The 21,030-nt window shown below is 39.6% G+C and overlaps 1 protein-coding gene across 7 annotated transcripts in view; it reads right to left on the reverse strand.

Moving 5' to 3' along the window:
• APBB2 (amyloid beta precursor protein binding family B member 2) overlaps positions 1 to 21,030 on the reverse strand; it is a 182,671-nt gene that overhangs the window by 47,874 nt on the left and 113,767 nt on the right. For 5 of the 7 annotated variants that reach the window (XM_063136403.1, XM_063136401.1, XM_063136404.1 and 2 more), the window contains 4 exons: positions 18,373 to 18,435; positions 17,812 to 17,897; positions 16,019 to 16,079; positions 2,075 to 2,221 (listed from right to left, as the gene is read on the reverse strand). In XM_063136403.1, the coding sequence (XP_062992473.1) occupies positions 2,075 to 2,221; positions 16,019 to 16,079; positions 17,812 to 17,897; positions 18,373 to 18,435 (357 nt within the window). The remainder of the gene's footprint in view (positions 1 to 2,074; positions 2,222 to 16,018; positions 16,080 to 17,811; positions 17,898 to 18,372; positions 18,436 to 21,030) is intronic. The other 2 variants (XM_063136406.1, XM_063136405.1) reach the window with 1 other exon arrangement.

Genomic DNA, 21,030 nt, shown 5'->3' on the forward strand with positions numbered 1-21,030 from the left:
GCTGCCGTTTTTCCTCTCTAACATTAAGCAATTTGTTCTGAGAGCATTTGAAAATAATTTGCTTCTGTTTCAACAAGCGTTGAGAAAATAAAATGTAATTTTAAAAATAAATCAGAACGCAGAATGTTTTCGCTTTTAACAGCACAATTCATTTACTGATTTCATAAAGCTTTGTGCAGGGCAGCCTCAAATGTCACAGACATACAGTAATTCAAGGAACGTTTGACTAATATTTCCTCTGGGTTAAAATTTAGGATAAAAAGGAAACCAATCATTCTGCACTAGTGGGTTTCTTTGAAGCTTTATTTCAAACAAATTGTGGCTTGTTTCCTCCAGCTTAATGAAACACTGTCTGCACCAGTCAGGCCTCCACAACCAGAGTACCACAACAGAGAAGGCCCTCTCCCATGTCCCACCATAATGTATGTCTCACACTGGTGGAATGCAGAGCAAGGCTCCTCCAACAGATCTCAAATCTCATGCAGGCATATATAGGGACAGGCGCTCCCTCAAGTATTGCGGTCCCAAGCTGTTTAGGGCTTTAAATGTCATTGCCAGCACTTTGGATTCCGACCGGAAGCATATAGGCAGCCAATTCAATTCCTTTAAGACTGGTGTTATATGGTCTTTACATGATGCTCCACTCAGTATCTAGCTGCTGCATTTTGCACTAGCTGCAACTTCCAAGTCGTCTTTAAGGGCAGATTCATGTATAGTGAGTTAGTAGAAGGCGCCAGCTGAGTCAGGCTACTTGGTAGAGATGTTGAAGTCCTAAGGCAAGGATACACATCTTGATGCTCTTCGGATGTTTTGGCTATGCTTGCTGTGGCTGATGGGAATTATGGTCCAAAATGTCTGAAGGGCATCAGGTTGTCTATTCCTTGCCTAAGGGATAACATATCCCAGGTATCAGACCTCAAGTCTTTACTTCCCTGTAAAGAAGACCACAATGACAGGTGTAAAAATAAGACTGCAACTCTGTTTATATATAAATCAGTGTTATGACCCTATTTTGAATACAGTCTATAGGGTGACACTTGAAAAGGTACAGAAAAGAGCAAACAAAACTTGGAATCATTGAAGGACCATCCGTATCAGGAATTTAGAGTTCTTAGGATAGAAAAAAAGATAAATAAGGAGGAATATATTTCATTTTTAATGTTTTTAATATATAAAATTAAGAATGATATGACGATGAACAGAAATATATTTTTCCCCTCTCTATAACTGGATGGCTTTAAAATAGTTAGATAAATTAATGGAAGAACCAAATAGTTATACAGAAACTCCAAGTCCAGAGGCAGATAACTCTGAATATCAGATACTTCAGATGAACAACAAAGAAGGGCTGCTGGAAACAGGATAGTGGACTAGATGGACCCTTAGTCTGTCCCAGCAGGGCAATTCCAGTAGGTGTTTTTTTTTTTTAAAGGGCCATCACCCATATTACCTTCTTAACAAGTTAGCCCCATGCCATTGTAGTGCCCCCTGGTTCCAACGATCACTCCAGCTGGCCAGAACTGGAGAAGCTCCTTCCAGCACTCATTGTGTACAGTGCTTCTGGCAACAAGAGAACCACCACTGTACATTCACTCACACAGCAGGGTCAAGCAAGCGGATTTGAGATGACGTGGAAGTTGTTCTGCCAGACTGGTTGCATGTCAGAATTTTGGTCAAGAGGACCCTTCCTGAAGGAGGAGCCAGGCACAATGGGAAACCGTCTATTTAGTTGACAGGCAACTGCCTTGCTTTATTTGGCTAATACAATTTAGAGAACAGCCCCTAACCTCCACAGATGCTACAGGTGTGAGATACAGTTTGTTTGTTTTTTACTGATTAAAGACTTCATGGATTGCACAACGAGTCTCTGTTACCTCACATTTCGGTGGGATGGCATGGAATCCTGACAGCACCTCACTTTTCCTTGCCAGAGAAAACAAGACTATTGCTCCACTGTCTGTTTTACCTCCTTGTTCTTCTGACCATGGCTGCTCTTCCCAGAATTTGAAAGAAAGAGGAGGAAAAAGCATCAGAGAAGTGTTGAGTCCAGGGATATGATTGAAACTTGTCTTACCTCTCCCCAAATGCCAACTGTGTCTCGTATATCATTTTTACAATAAGACAGCTGCCGGATGCAATTGTTTACAGCGACACTGCTTTTTCCAGGAGCCAAATCTTCCTCTGCCATTTCTACCCATCCCAAAGAACGAACAGCAAAGCACTGTAAAGAAGTAAAACACACACACACAAATGTTACATTTTAGATCTTAATGGCTTTCACATTTTGGTTTTGCTAATTTTATGTCAACTCATATTGAAGTTGAAGACTGCAGGATTAAACCTTAACATTGTTTTCAACATCATTCCATGAGGGAATCCATAGCTAAACAAGGCCAATATTTTCTAATGTTCAGCAAAACACAAATATCTCCTTCTTAATTAAATGTATCTCCTTACTTGATAATCACTGTGTCAAGATTCTCACATCTGTATTTGTGACATTATCAGGGTATTTCTAACACACTGATTCCATGTAGTGAATATCTTATTTGATGTACCTTGTGACCTAGGACTGCAGTAGGCAGATGTTTGCACCCTTAAACTGCAATCCGCATCCACTTAGCTGGATGCAAGCCCTTTTGAACTTAATGGCACTTATGTCTGAATAGATATGTATAAGATTATACTATTAGCTTATTTTTCTTTTTGGAACATTTTATACTTGACAAACATAGTAGACAACAGAAAATGACTAATGAAGAGATGGAATTGTGTTTGAGTGAAGCAGCCTTCTGGGTCATGCAACATAATCATTTACATTATATGCTAACTTTATTTATTTATTATTTAAAACATTTATATCCCGCCCTATATCACTAGGATCTCAGGGCGGTGCAAAGATAAAATCATGCAATATAAAACAATAAATACACACAGCAAGAGAAAAAGTTACTATAAATGATCAAAGCAGAAGGATGCTTAGCTAACAGAGTTGCAGTCTGGGGAAGCTATATTTATCAAAGACATATGGCTCCTTTTGCAAATGTAACTAAACTGAGAAACAAATTCTAAATGTATTATTAGTAACTCATCTACAAAAACACTGAATTTATTCCTTTAAATTGCAATATTCCAAGAAATTATATATGCACCGTTGGCCCTTGACCTAGGAGAACAAGGGGAAGTTTCGACCATTTTAAAAAGTATTTTTTTCTAAAGAATAATTCAATCCCTTTCGATGCATTCTTATTTCCATGCTGTTACCAAATGTCCACCAAAGCTTTCCCTCTTCACTTATCTTGCAAAAACTGCAGTCTTCCCCCACCCAATATGTAAAAGGAAGAAAAAGAAAATGACAACCACCACCAAAATTGTCTTTCAGAAACCTTAAATGGTAGTATATACATTATTGTTCACAATAGGCTCTATTTGCCTGGTTTTGTGATGCAAGGAGACGAGGGCAAAGGGGCACATAATGGTATGAATTGCAATTTTCAGATATTCTCATTACAATAGAAATGTGGCTCAGTAGTAGCAGAATAATACATATTTGGTAGGCAATGCACACGTTGTTCACATGCATAAGCTATTAGGGATAATGTAGAAAGCTTGTTTTTTTAGTCAGCTGCCGCAATTTTAAACACTAATGGTGTTCTGTCATGGGAAGTGTATGGCAGGATATGGAAGTAATTTTTCATGTGTGACACCGGCCTGATAGCACCACTTACGCTTTCCCTGAAAGAATATGAGTAAGTCAGGCAACAGTGCAAAGTTGAGAACCAGCATCTAGAAAACGCCATCAGCTGACACAGCAAGCAAATGTTCGGAGAGAAGTCTCACGGGATGTGCATTTCCAAAGGGTGGGCAGAAAAGTTGTTTCCTCCCAAAATCATTCATTTTCACAGGTCACTGGTATTATTTTTATTAATATATTATGGAGACAACAGTGCTGATGCAGTTAGCTTCTGCTCACTCACAGATGGAAGGGTTTGCCATTACCTTGCAGCTCCTGACGGGAAACTGTTAGTTGCAGAAACCTTAATGGCGCAGCAATGCTGCTAGTAACTCCAGCTTCAAGGCATGGCAGGGAATTTGCTCAGCAGCTGCCTGCCCTGAGATTGGGGTGGGGGGTGGGGGCTGCTTCCTCACAGCACAGTGAAGATGTGAATCCCTTAGCAATCCCAAAGTTCCAACCTGTTTTATTTATAGATGTGTAGATTTTAAAAAATAAATAAACAAACATATTCTGGTTTCAATACACCAGCAAATCAACAAGAAAATGTTACTATAAACTCTCATTCTTGGTGATTTTGACTAAATCTGAGCATTGTCATCATTAGAAGAAACATTATAAACTAAATTGATCTGATATTCAGAGTTCCATTATATTGCGTGGTGTGTGTGTGTTTGTTTTAATTTCCCTTGGCAATACATTTATATTTTGAGGGTGGAGATGATTGACTTTCAGACTGAAATAATAACTATTACTATTTCTTTACACGGCTATTGTGAAAAAATTAAAATACAAAGCATATCCTTTAGTGCTGCTGCCCCCCTGTGACTAACCAGCTGCACTGTAGCAGCATCCAGTATGTAACATCAACTCCGCACTCCTGCAAGGCGTTGTCTTGGGACCTGGTTTGATTTTTAACTGGCTAGTTAGTTCTGGCTATAGACATCTGCTTGTGTTGTATAGCTTGCATGATATGTAAATATCTGCCAGTGGGAGAACCAAAGTACTTGGAAACAGATGGTTAACAACCCTAGAATACAGCCAGTACTGAAGGTCAGTAGTTTTAGCTTTGTGACTTCAAGTGTCCCACTTTTAATTTAAAATAGAGGCTTGTAGCTAAAGATGTGACTATTTCAAATTAATATGCAATTCTTCGCCTATGTATTTCCTACCTACCTGCAGCTTTCTTTATCTTATCAAGGACCTTTTGTAGACTCTGCCTCTCAATGAGAGGAACAGTTCATGGAAAGAGACCCAGTTTAGGTAATGGTGACCAAAGACATTTCTTCTTGCTTGCATTCCCTTAAACATTTTGTGGTTAAGCAGCATGGTTTAGCGTGTTGTCTGAACCAGACCTGTGACATACAATTACTCCCAGTAGCTCTACCATCACTATTGCAATACAATATAGATTCCATGTTAAAAACACACACCAAACACCTGCTGGTTTTAGACCAGAGTTCAGGTTACGTTATGTCAGCTCAAGCTCCACAAAGCCAGGAATTGAGAATCTAAGGCTGGTGCCTTAACTTGAAGTACCAGTAATGATGATGGCAATGTGACAAATTGTGCCTGCTTACAGCTTACCCTCCATGCATGCACACTTTTCCTTTGTCAACAAAGATGTCCCATGTCGTCCTTATCCTGTATTGCCATATGAAGCATCCAAGCCTTACTACTGTATTGCTAGAGGAATCCTCCTCTCAGCTGACCCATTCCTGCTTGTTGCTTGAAAGCAAGCACAATTTGTCACATTGCACAGCATCATTACTGATCACAGCGCACATGAGTTAAGGCTTCGAATTTCCTGGCTTTGTGGAGCTTGAGTCCAACATGAGATAGCCTTAACTCTGGCCTTAAACAAGCAGATTTTTTTATCGTTGAACTTCCCTGGTTTTTGAAAAGGAAATTTATAATTACCGTATTCTGCAAAAACAAAAACACGAAATAAAAAAACAAATACTAGCAAGTCATTAACTGCATAGATGTGTAAAAATGAATACACACACACACACACACACACACACACATATATATATATATATATATATATATATATATATATATATATATATCTGTATGTTCAGAAAGTCTTACTTCTGAGTAAGCCTGCAAAGGATTGCTACATACTCTTTCCCTCCATATCCTCTATTCATCAGTGATTTATCAATTAGTGAAACTGATTCCCTCAGCTTTCAAAATTACCTCACTCTTATCTGTGTTGACAGTTTCCTGCTACCCCTTACCCACTGTCACAGTGAAACTAAGTATGCCTGACAACTTTGCCAGCACTTACTGCTACAGAGTCCCATGGGATGGAAAAAACTTAATAGCTTCTGAACCAGTGCTCAGAACTTTACCAAACCAGTGAAAGGCACATCTCTTCGACAGACCTGAATAAAGTATATCAGTGGTTTTCAACAGTATTATTGTGGCATGACCTTTTGCAGTCCAAATCCTACTTCATCAGATTGACTGAGGGGTCTTGCAACATGTGGCAGAAAAGAGGATGCACGAGGGATTTTCGTTTCTGTTTCTTGCCCTGGGTCAATTTTTCTAAAAAGGGAACGTGCTGAAAGATATCCAATATCTGGAACTAACAACTTGAGAATAGTGTAGCATAATGGGTAAGAGAGACTGAAGTTGGCCTTTGGGGGGATGTACAGCTGTCACAGAAAACTACAGCTCCATGACGCCTTCTCAATCATCCCAGTAGAAGAGAAAATATGAAATATGACAGCCAGGTATTTATTGCAATATGAAGTTTAGTTTCAAGCTGTCAACCAGGAAGTCACTAGTTCAAATTTAATGTATTTAAACGGGGGCTTTAGATGAGTCACTATCTCTCAGGCCTTTTGTGGCAAATCACATCTGCAATAGGTAATAACACTAACCAAGGAGGAATTCTAAGGTGTGAAATGCTTTAAACACTCTTAAAATACCTACAGAAATGTGAAACATTTATTACCATAATTAAACTCTGGCATAAAGGAGAGAGAGAGAGAGAGAGAGAGAGAGAGAGAGAGAGAGAGAAATACATTTTGGGGGTATATTCCCTACCCCATGGATAGAACAGCCAGTGCTTTGGCAATCCACTGGTGGGTCCTAATTTCCCATTTGGCTCTCACTACACTCAATTCATTAGAAAAACCTCCCTCTTATTTCACTTGAAAAAGTTTGGTCCCTTATCCATACATTTTCTATGTAAGTCATTACATTATTTAAGAAGTCATTTTGCTACAGAACACTGAACAGACATATCTTAGGAATTGCATTTAGGTCAAAAAATTAACCATTTCTAAGTCAGTCATCACAAGCTACAAGACTAGTAATGGAACAGAAGATAAAGCAATTTCCCTGCTGCAAGAAAACATATATACCCATTAGAATGAAATGTATTTAGAACACATTACAGTGGAATTGAGGTAAAGATTAAACACTAGAAAACGTCAAACAGATTGCAAAGGCAAATTTTAAAAAATCCACAATCTTGGATTTTTAAGCACATACTTAAATTGATGGTATCAGATTTAATTGTAGCCCTTCTTCCCCAACTGATTTACCACATCAAAATTGCTAATCAACTTAGAATCATAGAATCATAGAATAGTAGAGTTGGAAGGGGCCTATAAAGCCATCGAGTCCAACCCTCTGCTCAATGCAGGAATCCACCCTAAAACATCCCTGACAGATGGTTGTCCAGCTGCCTCTTGAAGGCCTCTAGTGTGGGAGAGCCCACAACCTCCCTAGGTAATTGGTTCCATTGTCGTACTGCTCTAACACTCAGGAAGCTTTTCCTGATGTCCAGCTGGAATCTGGCTTCCTGTAACTTGAGCCCGTTATTCCGTGTCCTGCACTCTGGGAGGATCGAGAAGAGATCCTGGCCCTCCTCTGTGTGACAACCTTTTAAGTATTTGAAGAGTGCTATCATGTCTCCCCTCAATCTTCTCTTCTCCAGGCTAAACATGCCCAGTTGTTTCAGTCTCTCTCCATAGGGCTTTGTTTCCAGACCCCTGATCATCCTGGTTGCCCTCCTCCAAACTTGTCTGTGTCCTTCTTGAAGTGTGGTGCCCAGAACTGGACGCAATACTAACCAGGGCCGAATAGAGAGGAACCAATACCTCACGCGATTTGGAAGCTATACTTGTCTAGATAGCCAAACATTATTTTTCTTTCCATTTTTTCCATTATCATACTGTTCTGAAATTAATATTGTTTTAAACAAGACCTCCCCTGCGTCATACCAAAATAGACACGCAGATGTTCAGAAAACAACACACAGTAAAAAAAAGATAAAGCAAAAAAGATAAAGCAAAGATTAAGATAAAGCAAAAAAGCACAGAAGCCCTAGAGACCAGAATTAAATCTCTACTGGTTATGACGGTAATGTAGGTCTTTCAGGTATTGCCTGGGAATCGCTTCAGTAAACCATGTGCAACTACTTGCAGTTAAAGCTATGATATTCCCTGTTCATTTTAACTGCGATGCTCTGACCAAGAACTATGCAGTGGCTCGTATCTCTTTCTGCTTTGCAGAAGACACTTTGAAGGCTGAAAAATAGTTGAAGTGTATTTCATTGTTCCTGGATTAAATAAATAAATAAATACAGGCCCTGATCCTCATATTTGCACGTATACAGAGGCCTGTCCAGGTGCAAGTACATACTGCCTCCACTACTTTTCTTGCCTCCTTTTCTGCCTCCAAAACCCCTTTCCTAGATTGTCTTCCTCTACTGTCTGCTGCCACTGCTTCTCCCTCATCACCATCATTCTATTCTAATTTGTATGCCGCTTCCCCACAAAACATACCCAAAGTAGGTCAGGGCACAACAGTAATATAAAAACAGGGACACATATCAATACTTCGATTGCAGTAATACACAAAAAATACCTACCCAAAACAATTCATTTCATTAATACTAACATTATAACATTTAAATTTTATTACAAAATATGCAAGTCCAACCATTGAAACACAGTATCACTCAGTATTACTATTTATCAATAAAGCATAAGCCAGAGCCAGATATACCAAACCTTTCCAATGAATTGAGGCATTAATAAACAACACAAAAACAGCACCCCAAAAATGTTAAGTGCAGTAAATAGGAATCTGCCATGGGGCCACCCAACAGACCTCTGAAGGAGGGGTCTGCCAACTCCATTCCCCTCAGTGAGGACTGCTCTACAGAAAAACTCTGTCCTTTGGACTACATACCCGTCTTCAAACTGTATTGACTGCAAAGCTATGGACTGGTTAGAGAAGTCTGTCACCTAGCAACTGAAGATGGTACTGAGGGTTCAAACGCACAGACACTTTTAAATTAATTTATGTGTTTTAACAACTAAATAACCCAGAGATGCACACCCCAAGAGCTCCTTTAATATCCATGCCAAGTTTCAGGTGTTTAGGTTTCATGGTTCTGGACGTTTGGTGCTGACAGAAAGACACATATCAACTTTTTAAATTTATTTAAAAATTTACTACTGAGCACTACAAAATGGGAGCCCTTGAAATCCAGTGCCCTTGAAAATGAAAGACTGCAACTCCCAAAATGCCTCACGACACAGCGCTCATTGCAAGGGTGTCATTGTTAACATGAAGTGCACTGGGGGCAAACCAAAAGAAAATATGCAGTGGTTAAATCTCAACAGATCTCTATGTGGCCATTAAGACAGAGAGAAAGAGTGAATGTAAACAGAGAATTAGACAAGAATTAGAATATTAAGGAAGTCTGTAAATATATTACTTCGGAATAAGTTGAATGATCCTGTCAGGCTCTTGCATCCCTCCTGCGTGTTAATGAGAGAAGAAGCCTTATGGCACCTTGTGTTGCTGTTACTGCTGTAGCAGAAGCATTAGCCGCAACAGCCACCGGTGCTGGATCACGTGCAAGCAGAGGCGGGTTTCTTGGGTAATGTTTGCTGGACATTTGATTGCACCCGTGATGGCAGCAGCAGAGGCGAGCAAACCACACTGAGAGGGAGAGCAGCTGTTTGAGCTCAGCCCTGACAGGTGGAGAAAGCAAGCTCCACCCTGCACGGGCAGACAGGTAGGCAAGGGTGCTTGTGAGTGCTCGCTCCCGCAATGAACAAACGGAACACATTGCTACTGTCTTTGGGAAGGAAGGGGGAGGGTTAGGGCCGCCTTTGTGAGGGTTAGGAACTCCTTGCCCCCCCCCCCCGGTCTGCCTTTTTCTCCCAGCACAAAGCATTTGGGCTCCATAGTCTTAGTGGGATGCAACCGGGACTTTGCAGTTCATTTGCGGAAAGGAAAGGGCACACAGTCTTCACCTCCCTCTGTGGCTGCTTAAGGGGTGGGAAGATGGCGTTGGAGGCTTGAGGGATGGAGCCAGATCTGGAATCAGATCTGGAGCCAGATGAGCAGGAATCTGGGATTCTTGACTGACCGACCCACCGGGACATTTCAGAATTCCCTGGAATCGGGACATTCCTGGTTTGCCAGGACATATGGGAACCCTACATCTAGGGCTATTTATCTTTCTAAATCAGAGGTGGACTAGGATTATTTATCTTTCTAGATCAGGAGTGGACAACCTGTGGCCTCTGCATATTTTGAACTGAAACTCCCATTATCCCACACCACTCGCTATGCTGGCTAGGGTTGATGGGTGTTGTAGGCCAAAATCTGGAGGGCCACAAGTTAGCCCTGTCCTAGATTATAAACATGGCTAAGAGCTAATGAGGAAAAAACTACACATCTAAATATAACATTTCTAAAGGCTAAGGATCCCTGCATATTTTATATTTATACGTATTTTCCAGCATTAAAAAAATGTGTTGTTGTTTTTTAATTAATCACAAGCCAGAGACATTCACAGAATCAACTACTAGGACATCAAATTTCATAAATAATTTGTTAAAAAAAAGACCACTTTAAATACAGCATTGTACCTCACACTGTAGCCAAAAATCTTCAATGTTCAAATCTATTACTGATGTTGCTAACAAACTGTGCTAGCAACTGGTTGATCAAATATTTGATATGAACAGCAAACTATCAACAACACAGTCACAAAATTTATCGTTTGCACCTTCTCAGTGTTGCATTAGCAGGGGAAAGGTTGATGAGCTTTGTAACTCTTTCCTGGTTATAATGGGTGGATTTTTGAATGAAGAGCTCAGTACTATAGACAAAGAAGTAAAATTAACTTTTATGTGATCATCTATAGGTCAGAACAGCAATTATAATTTATAATGTTTGTCAATATGATGAATAAATGGTTTCTCATTGATATTCCTTCTTCCAGCATCCTTTTTGGGCAGCCAATGGCGTGATACTGTAAATGGCAGAGAGAGCCAAGTCCTGAAGCAGACATACAGCTTCCGATTGCACCAAAAATCAAAGGGGGCTGGGGGCTGGCAATACGTATCACAATCCCATCCATAGTCATCTAACCATTTATTTACAGCTCTTTTGCCAAATACACCATCCAAATAATCAGGCTCACTGGGTTTGGACCACACTTCAGATCTAGGCTTGCCAATCTGCGCCTATGACTTTAACAGCAGCTTGACAAGCAGAAGTTTATCACAATTCTCTTTATGTTAAGGAAGGCTTCACTCAGTAATGTTTCTGTGTGTTAAAGACAAAGAAACAGGATTTGTCATAAAGATGGCAATCACATTCAAGACTCCTTGTCACTAAATTCAATAATTTTAGGCATTCTTTTTTAAAAGTAATATGAATGGCACAGAATTTTAAAGAAAGGTTCTGAAAGTTCAATCTGTGATCATAAGGAAAAAATGGAAACATACTCTATAATTAGTGTGTGATGCTAAATAAATCATTTAAATCTATGGAGATATTACTCATATATGCTGGACCTATAAATAGATGCTCATGAAATTTTTTACACATGTGTTGGTCTTGTCTGATAACACAGTCTTACTGGATTAGGGTATTTAAAGAAATACAAACTAATAACAGTATAATGACAAGCCACTGTATCCTTGGTTAGTATTATTATGCTTATTAGGCGAAGTGGTTATAGTTAAATACAATACTGATGGGCTTCTTCAAACAGCATTCAATTCAATGATATGCTTGTCTGTCAGTTTAGTAGTGAAAATGGGTTTGGAACATTGTGACAGTATTAGTACACTACATCTGTCTTTTCCCTTTGAAATTTTGCCTGGCAAGCCCAACCATAGTTTTAATATCCTCCCTAAAAATGAAGATCACCTACCAAAGGTTTGGGTGGCATTCAGAAATGCACATTTTGTAATTGGTACTTATTTTGCATGTCCTCATACTGCAGCAATGTTCAGGTCCAAACAGACTGTACTGGTACATAGAGGTTGGCACATGTTTGCTGGTACACTGGCAACATCTATGGGTACTGTAGAATTCGTATGACTGGTCTTAGAGTTGGCAAACTTTATTTTGTTTTGGAAGCCAATATAACGATATGGCTGAATCCACTGAGATAGAAAATGTAGAGTAACTTAATGCACATATTGTTCAAAATGCCAATACCAATGTGGAGTCAGTCCAAAACACAGATTTGAGATGCATTAGCTTTGGCAGTCCATGTAGAAGCTTGCTGTGTTCATATTGCTACTGATATTGAATCTGACAGAGATGCTGTTTGGATCTTGTCTTTCTAACTTTTTTTTTTTTGCTTACAATGGATCCAGTGACACAGATCATCAACAAGGAATACTTCTACTCGAATAAACATGTGAATGCAGCTCAAACAGAAATCCCATAAAACACGAATGGAAGTAATGGATGGAAGGAAAAATATAACAGTCACAGAGGATTGGCTCACCCATAACAATAAACCATTTCGAATGAGCAAATGTGCTAGCACACGCTACCCCATCACTCCTGCTTGCCTCTTCCTGACTGTGGTTTGTTTAGCATTACATCTGAGCTGGACTTCCTGGATTGTAGCTTGGCTTTGTTCTTGGCTTCTGATTATGTCTTGTTAAGGGGAGCAACAGGCTGATGATCCCAGTTTGGATGTAACACTAAACAAGCCAGGGTGTCAGAAGTTTCTTGGTTTGGTTTAGCTGCTCCCACTGGTAGAAGAAGCCAAGCAGGCATAATTGGGAAACATGCACCAGCACATTTGCTTGTTCCCAATAAGCTAATTTCTAGAATATCATTATGTGCAAACAAGCACAGATTCAGAGACCAAAGGGAATGACAGAAATTATGTAACTACGAAAAGTTTGGACCATTATCTAAAATCCATCCTATTTTACTGTAGTTGTACATTAATGTAGCTATATAAACTCCCTGATTACTGGAGTCCTGGCAATGCAAAAATATAGGCAAATTCTATTATCAAGCCCATGAAAGGAAATTCTACAAAAGCACAAAAATGGTCAGTAATATAATTGAGCAGAAAACACCTTTACAGCCAGAGCTGAGTGAAATAAATCAGGAGTACGGAGGGAGGAACCTGGCTTCATCCACACAAGCATTAGTAGATCTGGCATGGGGGAACTGGGATATAAGGGAGGCTGTATCACTTCTCAACAGTCTGGTAAAATGTTAATTTGTAGGACTGACCAAGGAGCAGTAGACAAAGCTCCAGCCTAAACACTTGCAGACTTGATTTGGTAGTTATAAGGGGACAAAATGGACAAACTTCTGCTCCTGCTCAGTGAGGCTTTGGGGCATTGTAGGACTGCATAGAATGGGGAGAGCACAATAATTCATGCAATACAATACCCTATATGGAATCTGAATCAGATTTTTGCAACTATACTCACATCATGGTTCTGGTGACAGTAAGCAAATGTGTGCAAATCTGTATGTTGTGCACTCTCAGGTGAAAAGAACAGATAATAATAAATAAAAGATATGAACACATGTAAAGAAGAAATGCTGAGTATATGGGACAAGGAATATATCTGGCTTCCAAGAATCTTAGAGGAGCATGATAGACAAAAACTATGAAAGAAACTGACCAACAATCCTTAGATGGAGAATTATTAAAATTGATAATTGCTTACTATTTTAACTGTGTTGCTTGTGGATCATTATAATATTGATGATTCTCATATCTCCCTAAGACAAGGATAGGGAACGTGTGGCCATCCAAATGTTGGTGGACTGCAATTCCCATTATCCTTCGCCATTGGCTATGCTGGCTAGGGCTGATGAGGTATGCAGTACAACAACATTAGAAGGGTCCCATGTTCCCTATACCTGACCTAAACATATTCTACCCAGGGTATGGCAAGGATGATTTGAAGTAGTCTTGGACAGTGACAAGACATTATTTACAGTAGATCGTGCCAACTTTTGCAAAACTCTGAGCATCTCATTCAGAATTTAAAAACACCAAATACTGGGTAGTAGATGGATTTCTTGAGGGTTTTGTGGAAGTACAATAAACCACAAGAAGATCAAGTTCCTACTGAGCTGCAAAAAGGCAAATCACTTTTTTCAGGTTAACCCCTCTCAAAGGGTTGTTGTGAGAAGAGTTTTTCTTTTAGGACATGAAGCACACAATAATTTAGAAGCTGCTATAGAAATCACCAAGAAGTACAAGTGATGAATATGAACTAAGAAGCAACTTTTATCCACTGATAATTCTGCTGACCTTAAGGGCAGTTCTTTCCTAAGAATGCTTAAAAATTAAAGGTAAATGTGTATAGGATTGCATTCTTATCTAAAATTTAGCTAAGGGCAAAAGAGGCGCATTTTAAAATCCAAATCCTATAAATGATGTGGATTACAGTAAAACTATGACTGATTTTCTTGCTCTAAACATTTTCTTGACATCAATATTTGTATTCATAGTTACACAGCCATCTTTTGAAAGACAGCCTTTGTATTTCATAAAGTTCTTGCAGTTGTCCACAAGATGGCAGCCACCTCCATTTGCAAAAATACATAACGCTTTCCCTAATATCCCTACATTAACTATGGATGTATGAGAATGTCATTTTGATTTACCTTTTTTTTAAAACAGAATTTGTCCTGTTTGCACCCCTGAACATGAATGTGAGAACATTTTTCTGGAAAAGCTTGTATATTCCCGAGCTTCTGTTCATATACAGAAAATGTGTACTTTGGGGAAATGCACATCTTCAGAAATGTGCACACCCAAATGTGTACTTTCCCTGTTTGAACAACAACAAAAGCTTGCAAACAGGAACAGAAACGAGGCAAATCGAGATTCAAGGTGGAACTCTGAGAACATCAATGAGCTCAACCTTCACTGATTCTCCCATCCAGAACTTTAACTGGAACTTCCTCACCTCACTCCCCGCCCCCTTCAGTCCATGCTGACAGATAACTGGCATCTGCCCTGTGATTAAAGTAGCTGAAGCAAACATGAAGGACCTCTCATGAGCCACTCACCTGTGAGAGTTGGGCCAGGTCCTCTTTCTATAGGTTTTGTGCATTTTATTATCAAGGAATTCTTCCCCTTGCCCCTTCCCAAGCTGCTCCTGAGGTTGGGAGGCAAGCCCAGCAGATTGGGATTTAAGATGGTGCATGTGCGTGTATGTGTGAGAGGGGGGGGGAGGGAGGGAGAGAGAGATCAAATCCTTCTCTGGAGGTGGGGGACACACAGGAGGCTTGAGAAGCAAGGTGAAAATGCCCCAGACAGCGAACATATAGGCAAAACTGACAACCACCTTCAGCGGAAGCATATTAGCCTTACAAATGGGGTTTCTTCGATATGCAGTAATGCATATGGTTCCTTTCATTTATTTAAGGGTTATGAAACTTCAGAGGTCACATTGTTGCTAATCTTTCAAGATGTTCCCACAACCAAGGGATTTAATTTCCTTTGAAATTAAAGTTTGTCTCCCCAAAATGTGCATAAACAAACAAAACCCTTGGCCAAACTAGTTTATAATTTCACTTTCAATGCTTTTAATTTACACAGTGTTGCCTGTGGATGATATGCTTTAACACTTAAATGTGATTACCGAGCTTAATTACTTTAAATGAATGGAATGTTGGCATGAATTACCCAGATGGTGGGCCTCCTCTGTAGCAGCACACACCATTTGGAAAACCTTCCCTTGTGTAGTTCGGGAGGCAGAAAATGTGATAACTTTAAAATGCCTCCCCAAAACTCACTTGTTCACCCAGACTTTCCCTGGGCTGTAATTATGCTGCTCATTTTACTGCTCCTTGATATATATTTTTATTGTAGATGGAAGTGTTTTCAATGCAGTGTCTTAATATTGTGTTTTAAATATCTTACTGAAATACTGTGAACTGCTGAGAGATTTTATTATATTCAGGCCACAATCAAACAAATAACCCCTCTGTATTTTGCTTACTGACCTTTGCTTCTGGGTCACTGTTGATACTGCAGGAATCATCTTCATCGCACTGTGGGACATTTCTGTTGTGGTGCGAAAATACTTCTATTAGGCTTAAAGTGTCAAGTATAAACAAACAACTTAGTACATTAAAGCCAAGTGTTTGACAGTACAAGTATGTGACACTCTGGCTGCATTTTCATAAGCTGCAGGATTTTGGGGACCTCTGAAAATGGAAGATACCTGCAACAGGTAAACTGCCCAGAGAGCTTCGGCTATGGGGCAGTATATAAAAGTAATTAATTAATTAATTAATTAATTAATTAAAAGTCAGCAGTAGCCTAGAAACACATTAATAGTCAATGCAGTTCCTTCAAGGCTTCTCCCGATGATCAAAGAAGTCATCTCTATGTTACAGTAGCTTGTAAGTTTGGGAGACAGGATTAGAACTCACCTTACCACCTGCATTTTAATTCCCAATAGTACTAAGAATTTATTTATTTATTTATTACATTTCTATACCGCCCTATAGCCGGAGCTCTCTGGGCGGTTCACAAAAATTAAAAACATTCAAAGTATAAAACAACAGTATAACAGAGTTAAGATACTTGATCAGGAACCTTAACTCTCTAGATCTTGCCTCCTGGGCCTAATCTACACCAAATAGGATATTGTACTATGAAAGCGGTATGGAAACAGTATATAAAAGGCAGGAGCCACACCAAGCAGGATATCGCGGTATGAAAGCGGTATATGGGCCCCAACAGTCAATGGGCCCAACAGTTGTCAGTGCTTCAAAACCACTATAAAGCAGTAGTGTGGCTCCCGTCTTTTATATACCACTTTCATACCGCTTTCATAGTGCAATATCCTGCTTGGTGTAGATTAGGCTCTGCTGCTACTGGAAATTAAACTAAGTGTTATGTCCAGGCACAACCCTATATTCATTTATTTAACCCTTCAATGACTAAGTGGCAGCCTAAGCTTATTTAGTCTGGCCCCAGAGAGCTCACTGAAGGTCCTGTGCTGACCAACTGATCTCTTTCAGCGCCAGCTTGTTCTCTTTAGGCCTCACCCTCAAATGGGAAAACCACACTGCTCTCCTACATAGGAACGTAAGAAGCTGTCTTGCCCCAGGTCACAATTTTTGTTCAGAAAGTCCAGTATAGTCTACTCTGACAGGTAAAAGTTTCTCAGGCACAGTTTTTTTCCACCACCTGTGTCCTGATCCTTTTTAACTGGAGATGCCAGTGCCTGAACTGAAGACCTTCTGCATGCAAAGCAATTGCTCTAGCACGCCCTCCGCATTCACCTGGAAATATGTCTCATTGATTTCAGTGGAATTTACTTTTAAGTACATGTGTGTTGCTGATTTCTTAATAAAAAAAGAAATCCTACAGACCAGTCCTTTTATGAACATCTGAACAAAAGAAAAGCCATGCTGGATCAGGGTCCAACTAGTCCAGCACTCTGTTCACACAGTGGCCAATATGCTGTCGACCAGGAACCCACAAGCAGGACACAGTGCAACAGCACCCTGTCATCCATGTTCCCCAGCAACTGGTGCACATAGGCTTACTGCCTCTGCTCGTGGAGTATCTTTGTAATATCTATAAATCTAAAGATGACCAGCTTCTTACATCTGGGGTTCAAGCCCTGGCATTTCCAGGTAGAGCTAGGGAAGGACTCTGCCTGAAACCCTGGAGAGATGCTGCCAGTAAGTGTTGACAATACCAGGCTAGATAGACCAAGGTTCTCCCTCAGTATAAGGCAGCTCATGTTCCTATGTTCCTAAGATCAATAAACATTTCATACCTGAGCTTCAAAGAGGCATAGCGCAACGTTGCTCCTTCAAACTCTTTCAAACTGGGGTCAGGATTCACTGTGGCTGCATGAAGGTCCTGAGGTGGGGTGGGGAGTGGAGTGGGGAAACAAGACACCAGCATGTTAAACAGGATGTGGGACACTTCTTCTATTGAGTTACTTCTATTTTCAAAGGAAATTCACATTCTTCCTGCAAAGCAGCAATATGGCTAAAAGGCATATAAAAAAGGCAGGCATGCATTTTTCTGATTACTATTTGTTAAAGTCCAGGCCCAGTTTTGTTACAGGTGAGCGTTTGCCCTGCTGACTTGAACAAATTCATTTTGTGTGAAAACATGAGAATTAGACAGCACATTTGGGAGCGAGACCTCCCCTGCAAGCCACTCACCCCCATTCACTTTGGCTGATTAGATATTTGGCACAAGTGATGTTTACGGGGGTTGGAGAAACAATAAATACAGCCACAGCCATGCAATATGTTCTTCTTTTTTTTAAAAAAAAAAAAAGATTAAACAAGTATTAAAGTGTTCTAAAATCTGACAATATACTTGCCTTCCAAATGTCACTATTAATCTTTCCCCCATTCAGTACAGCAAAATCACTCCATGGCTGTTTCTAGATATATAATTATTCACATAGAAAGAAGCACGTTGATTTAAAAAAAAAAGAAACAAAGAAAAGTAAGGAGGGACGGAAGGAAGAAAGAAAGAAAAAACACACAAAACACTGTTGTTAGCATTGATATTTACAGGTTGGGTTAGGGAAAAGATCACCTCAAATTTCAACTCATTAATTTACCGTATAATCACAGCTGGCTCAAAGTGTGATGTTTTCTTAGCAAATTTAAAAAAAATTCTGTCCCCATTCCTCACATCTTTCATCATATGCTGAGCAGCCTAACAACTGCACATTAAGTAGGTAAGAGTTGATCAGGGTATTATTTTCTGTCTTGTTCAGTTCTTAATGTCCAGCACTTCTTAACTTCCTACCTTTTACAACTGTTCTAAGCTCCAGGCAACTAACAGAGATCAAAAGGCTCTTGTGTTGCCTGGATTACAGGGGTTATCTCCCGACCAAAGTGTTGCTAAACTGCCCCTACGCATCTCCTTCAAAAGTGCAGGCATTGGCTCTCTCTTGGAAACATTTCGTATCATTGAAGGAAATTTCAGCACCCCAGATGCTTGCCCAACTGGCCTCTATGGTAGAACCAGCCCTGAGTACAATAGTTTTGCCTGGTAGCACCAGTACGAACGAAGAATATCTCTAATGCAGCAGTTCTCAAATTTCCCATCCAGCTACAGACCACTTGAAAAACACTGTGGATCTTGGCAGACCACTTAGTGAACGTTTTTTGTTCTCCAAATCAAATGACATACATAACATATATGTTATTTCCCCCCCCCTTTTTTTTTTAGCACTTGCATCAGCATCAAAATCAGTGCTGTATTCTGAAAATAATAGGTCCTAGGCCAGGCTGCTGAAAAGTGCCCCTTTAATTGATATTTAGGGGGAAATTAGCCAACTGTGTCAGCACTTTATTACAAAAATCACAGGGTCTTGGCCTGATAATAATCCTGTTTTAGTCAAACTGCCTCTATCTCCATCTTCAGGGGGGTTGGGGGAAAGGCATGCAGGGCCAAGAAGAAACGTTCTGCAACCTTTCTGTGGAATGGAGGCCACAGATCACTAGTGGTCTGCCGATCACAGTTTAAGAACATCTCTTCTAATGTTATCTATCAAGACAAATAACTAGGACAGCGGAAATTCATATAAATTAGAAACAGACAGACAATGAACTTGCCCTTTCATTAAGATGTTTAAATGAAAGGAGAACAACTATGGAGCTTGGTCAAATTGCCTTGGCCTAGCCAGTATTCATCTCTTCCCTTCCCCCCCCCCCCGGGTTTTATCAGATTGTAACTCCCTGGTATTTCCAAAGTGGTGGAATAAAGTATATAAAGTTTTGGGGAAGTTCAACATAAAAACAAGGTGGGTGGGGAAAGGGACAATGGAGTGAGAAATACAGACAGACTTCTTGTTGCAACTAAAAGAAGTTTAGTTGCAACCAAGAGAAACTACTAACATGCTTTCATAAGAGAAACCCTACTAGATCAGAGTAAAGATCTTTCTAATCCAATTATCTGTTTCCCACAGGGACCAAACAGATGCCCACGGAAAGCCCCAACACTTATTTTCCTTCTATTAAAATCTTAAAAGTCACACAACAATTCAGAACGCAAAATGTTTTAAAGATGTTTTAATCATGTATGGTTTGTTTTTAATCAGTTTTTAATGTGTATTTTATATCATGTTTTTATACTGTTTGTTTTATACTTTGAATGGTTTTAGGTTTTGTGAACCACCCAGGGAGCTTCGGCTGTTGGGCAGTATAAAAATGCATTAATTAAATAAAATAAAAAAATAAAAATTCAACTTTCATGTTTAAAATCTTTCCTGATAGAAAAATAAAATAAAATTGAATTGCTTTCCATCCAAGCCTGGATGCTGCTGTTTGAAGCAAGATTTTAAGTGCAAAGACACCGGGGGGGGGGGGGGGGGGAATGATGTGAGACTCAGGAAAATAACAAATTGGCCAGTTATAAAATGTCCCCCCAAAAGTACATTGTACAAAGCTTCAAAAACTTTCCTCTCAGGCTAAGTGTCACATAAACGAATACTGGATAGTTCTAACATAGCTGAATAGTAAATATGAAGGAAATTAGTATGAGTGGATAAGTAAACTGGGGCCATCCTGAAATACTATCCACTAAAATCCAACCAGAACTGTGGTAAAAATATACGAATAAAGTAAATATGTGGCAATTTGCTTCCCTTTCAATACTACTGCAAAATCTTCCACCTGAGGCAAGTTGCCTTATCCATACAAAAATTGTCCAAGAATTTTCCATGGTGTTCAAACAGGTTCTTCTAATTCAAACCATTTTTCAAGAGAAAGATTACACTCTTTCTATCTCTAAAGTGATCATTTAGTTCACCTCAAAGCTGGAGATAACAAGGAAATTGTCTGGTGAGCACAGATCACCTTCAGGTTCCACCTATTAAATATCAACATAAATATGCAGAAAGGCATGACTTAGATCTAAATAATACATGTATCTAATGATCAATAAAATGTGCTATGGATGGTACTTATTTTGTACATTTGGATTTACTAATTTTGATTTCCTCTACCTGAGGGACAGGCATTAC

Source organism: Elgaria multicarinata, chromosome 10 (genome assembly GCF_023053635.1).
Source record: "Elgaria multicarinata webbii isolate HBS135686 ecotype San Diego chromosome 10, rElgMul1.1.pri, whole genome shotgun sequence".
In the NCBI taxonomy this organism is placed as follows: Eukaryota; Metazoa; Chordata; class Lepidosauria; order Squamata; family Anguidae; genus Elgaria; species Elgaria multicarinata.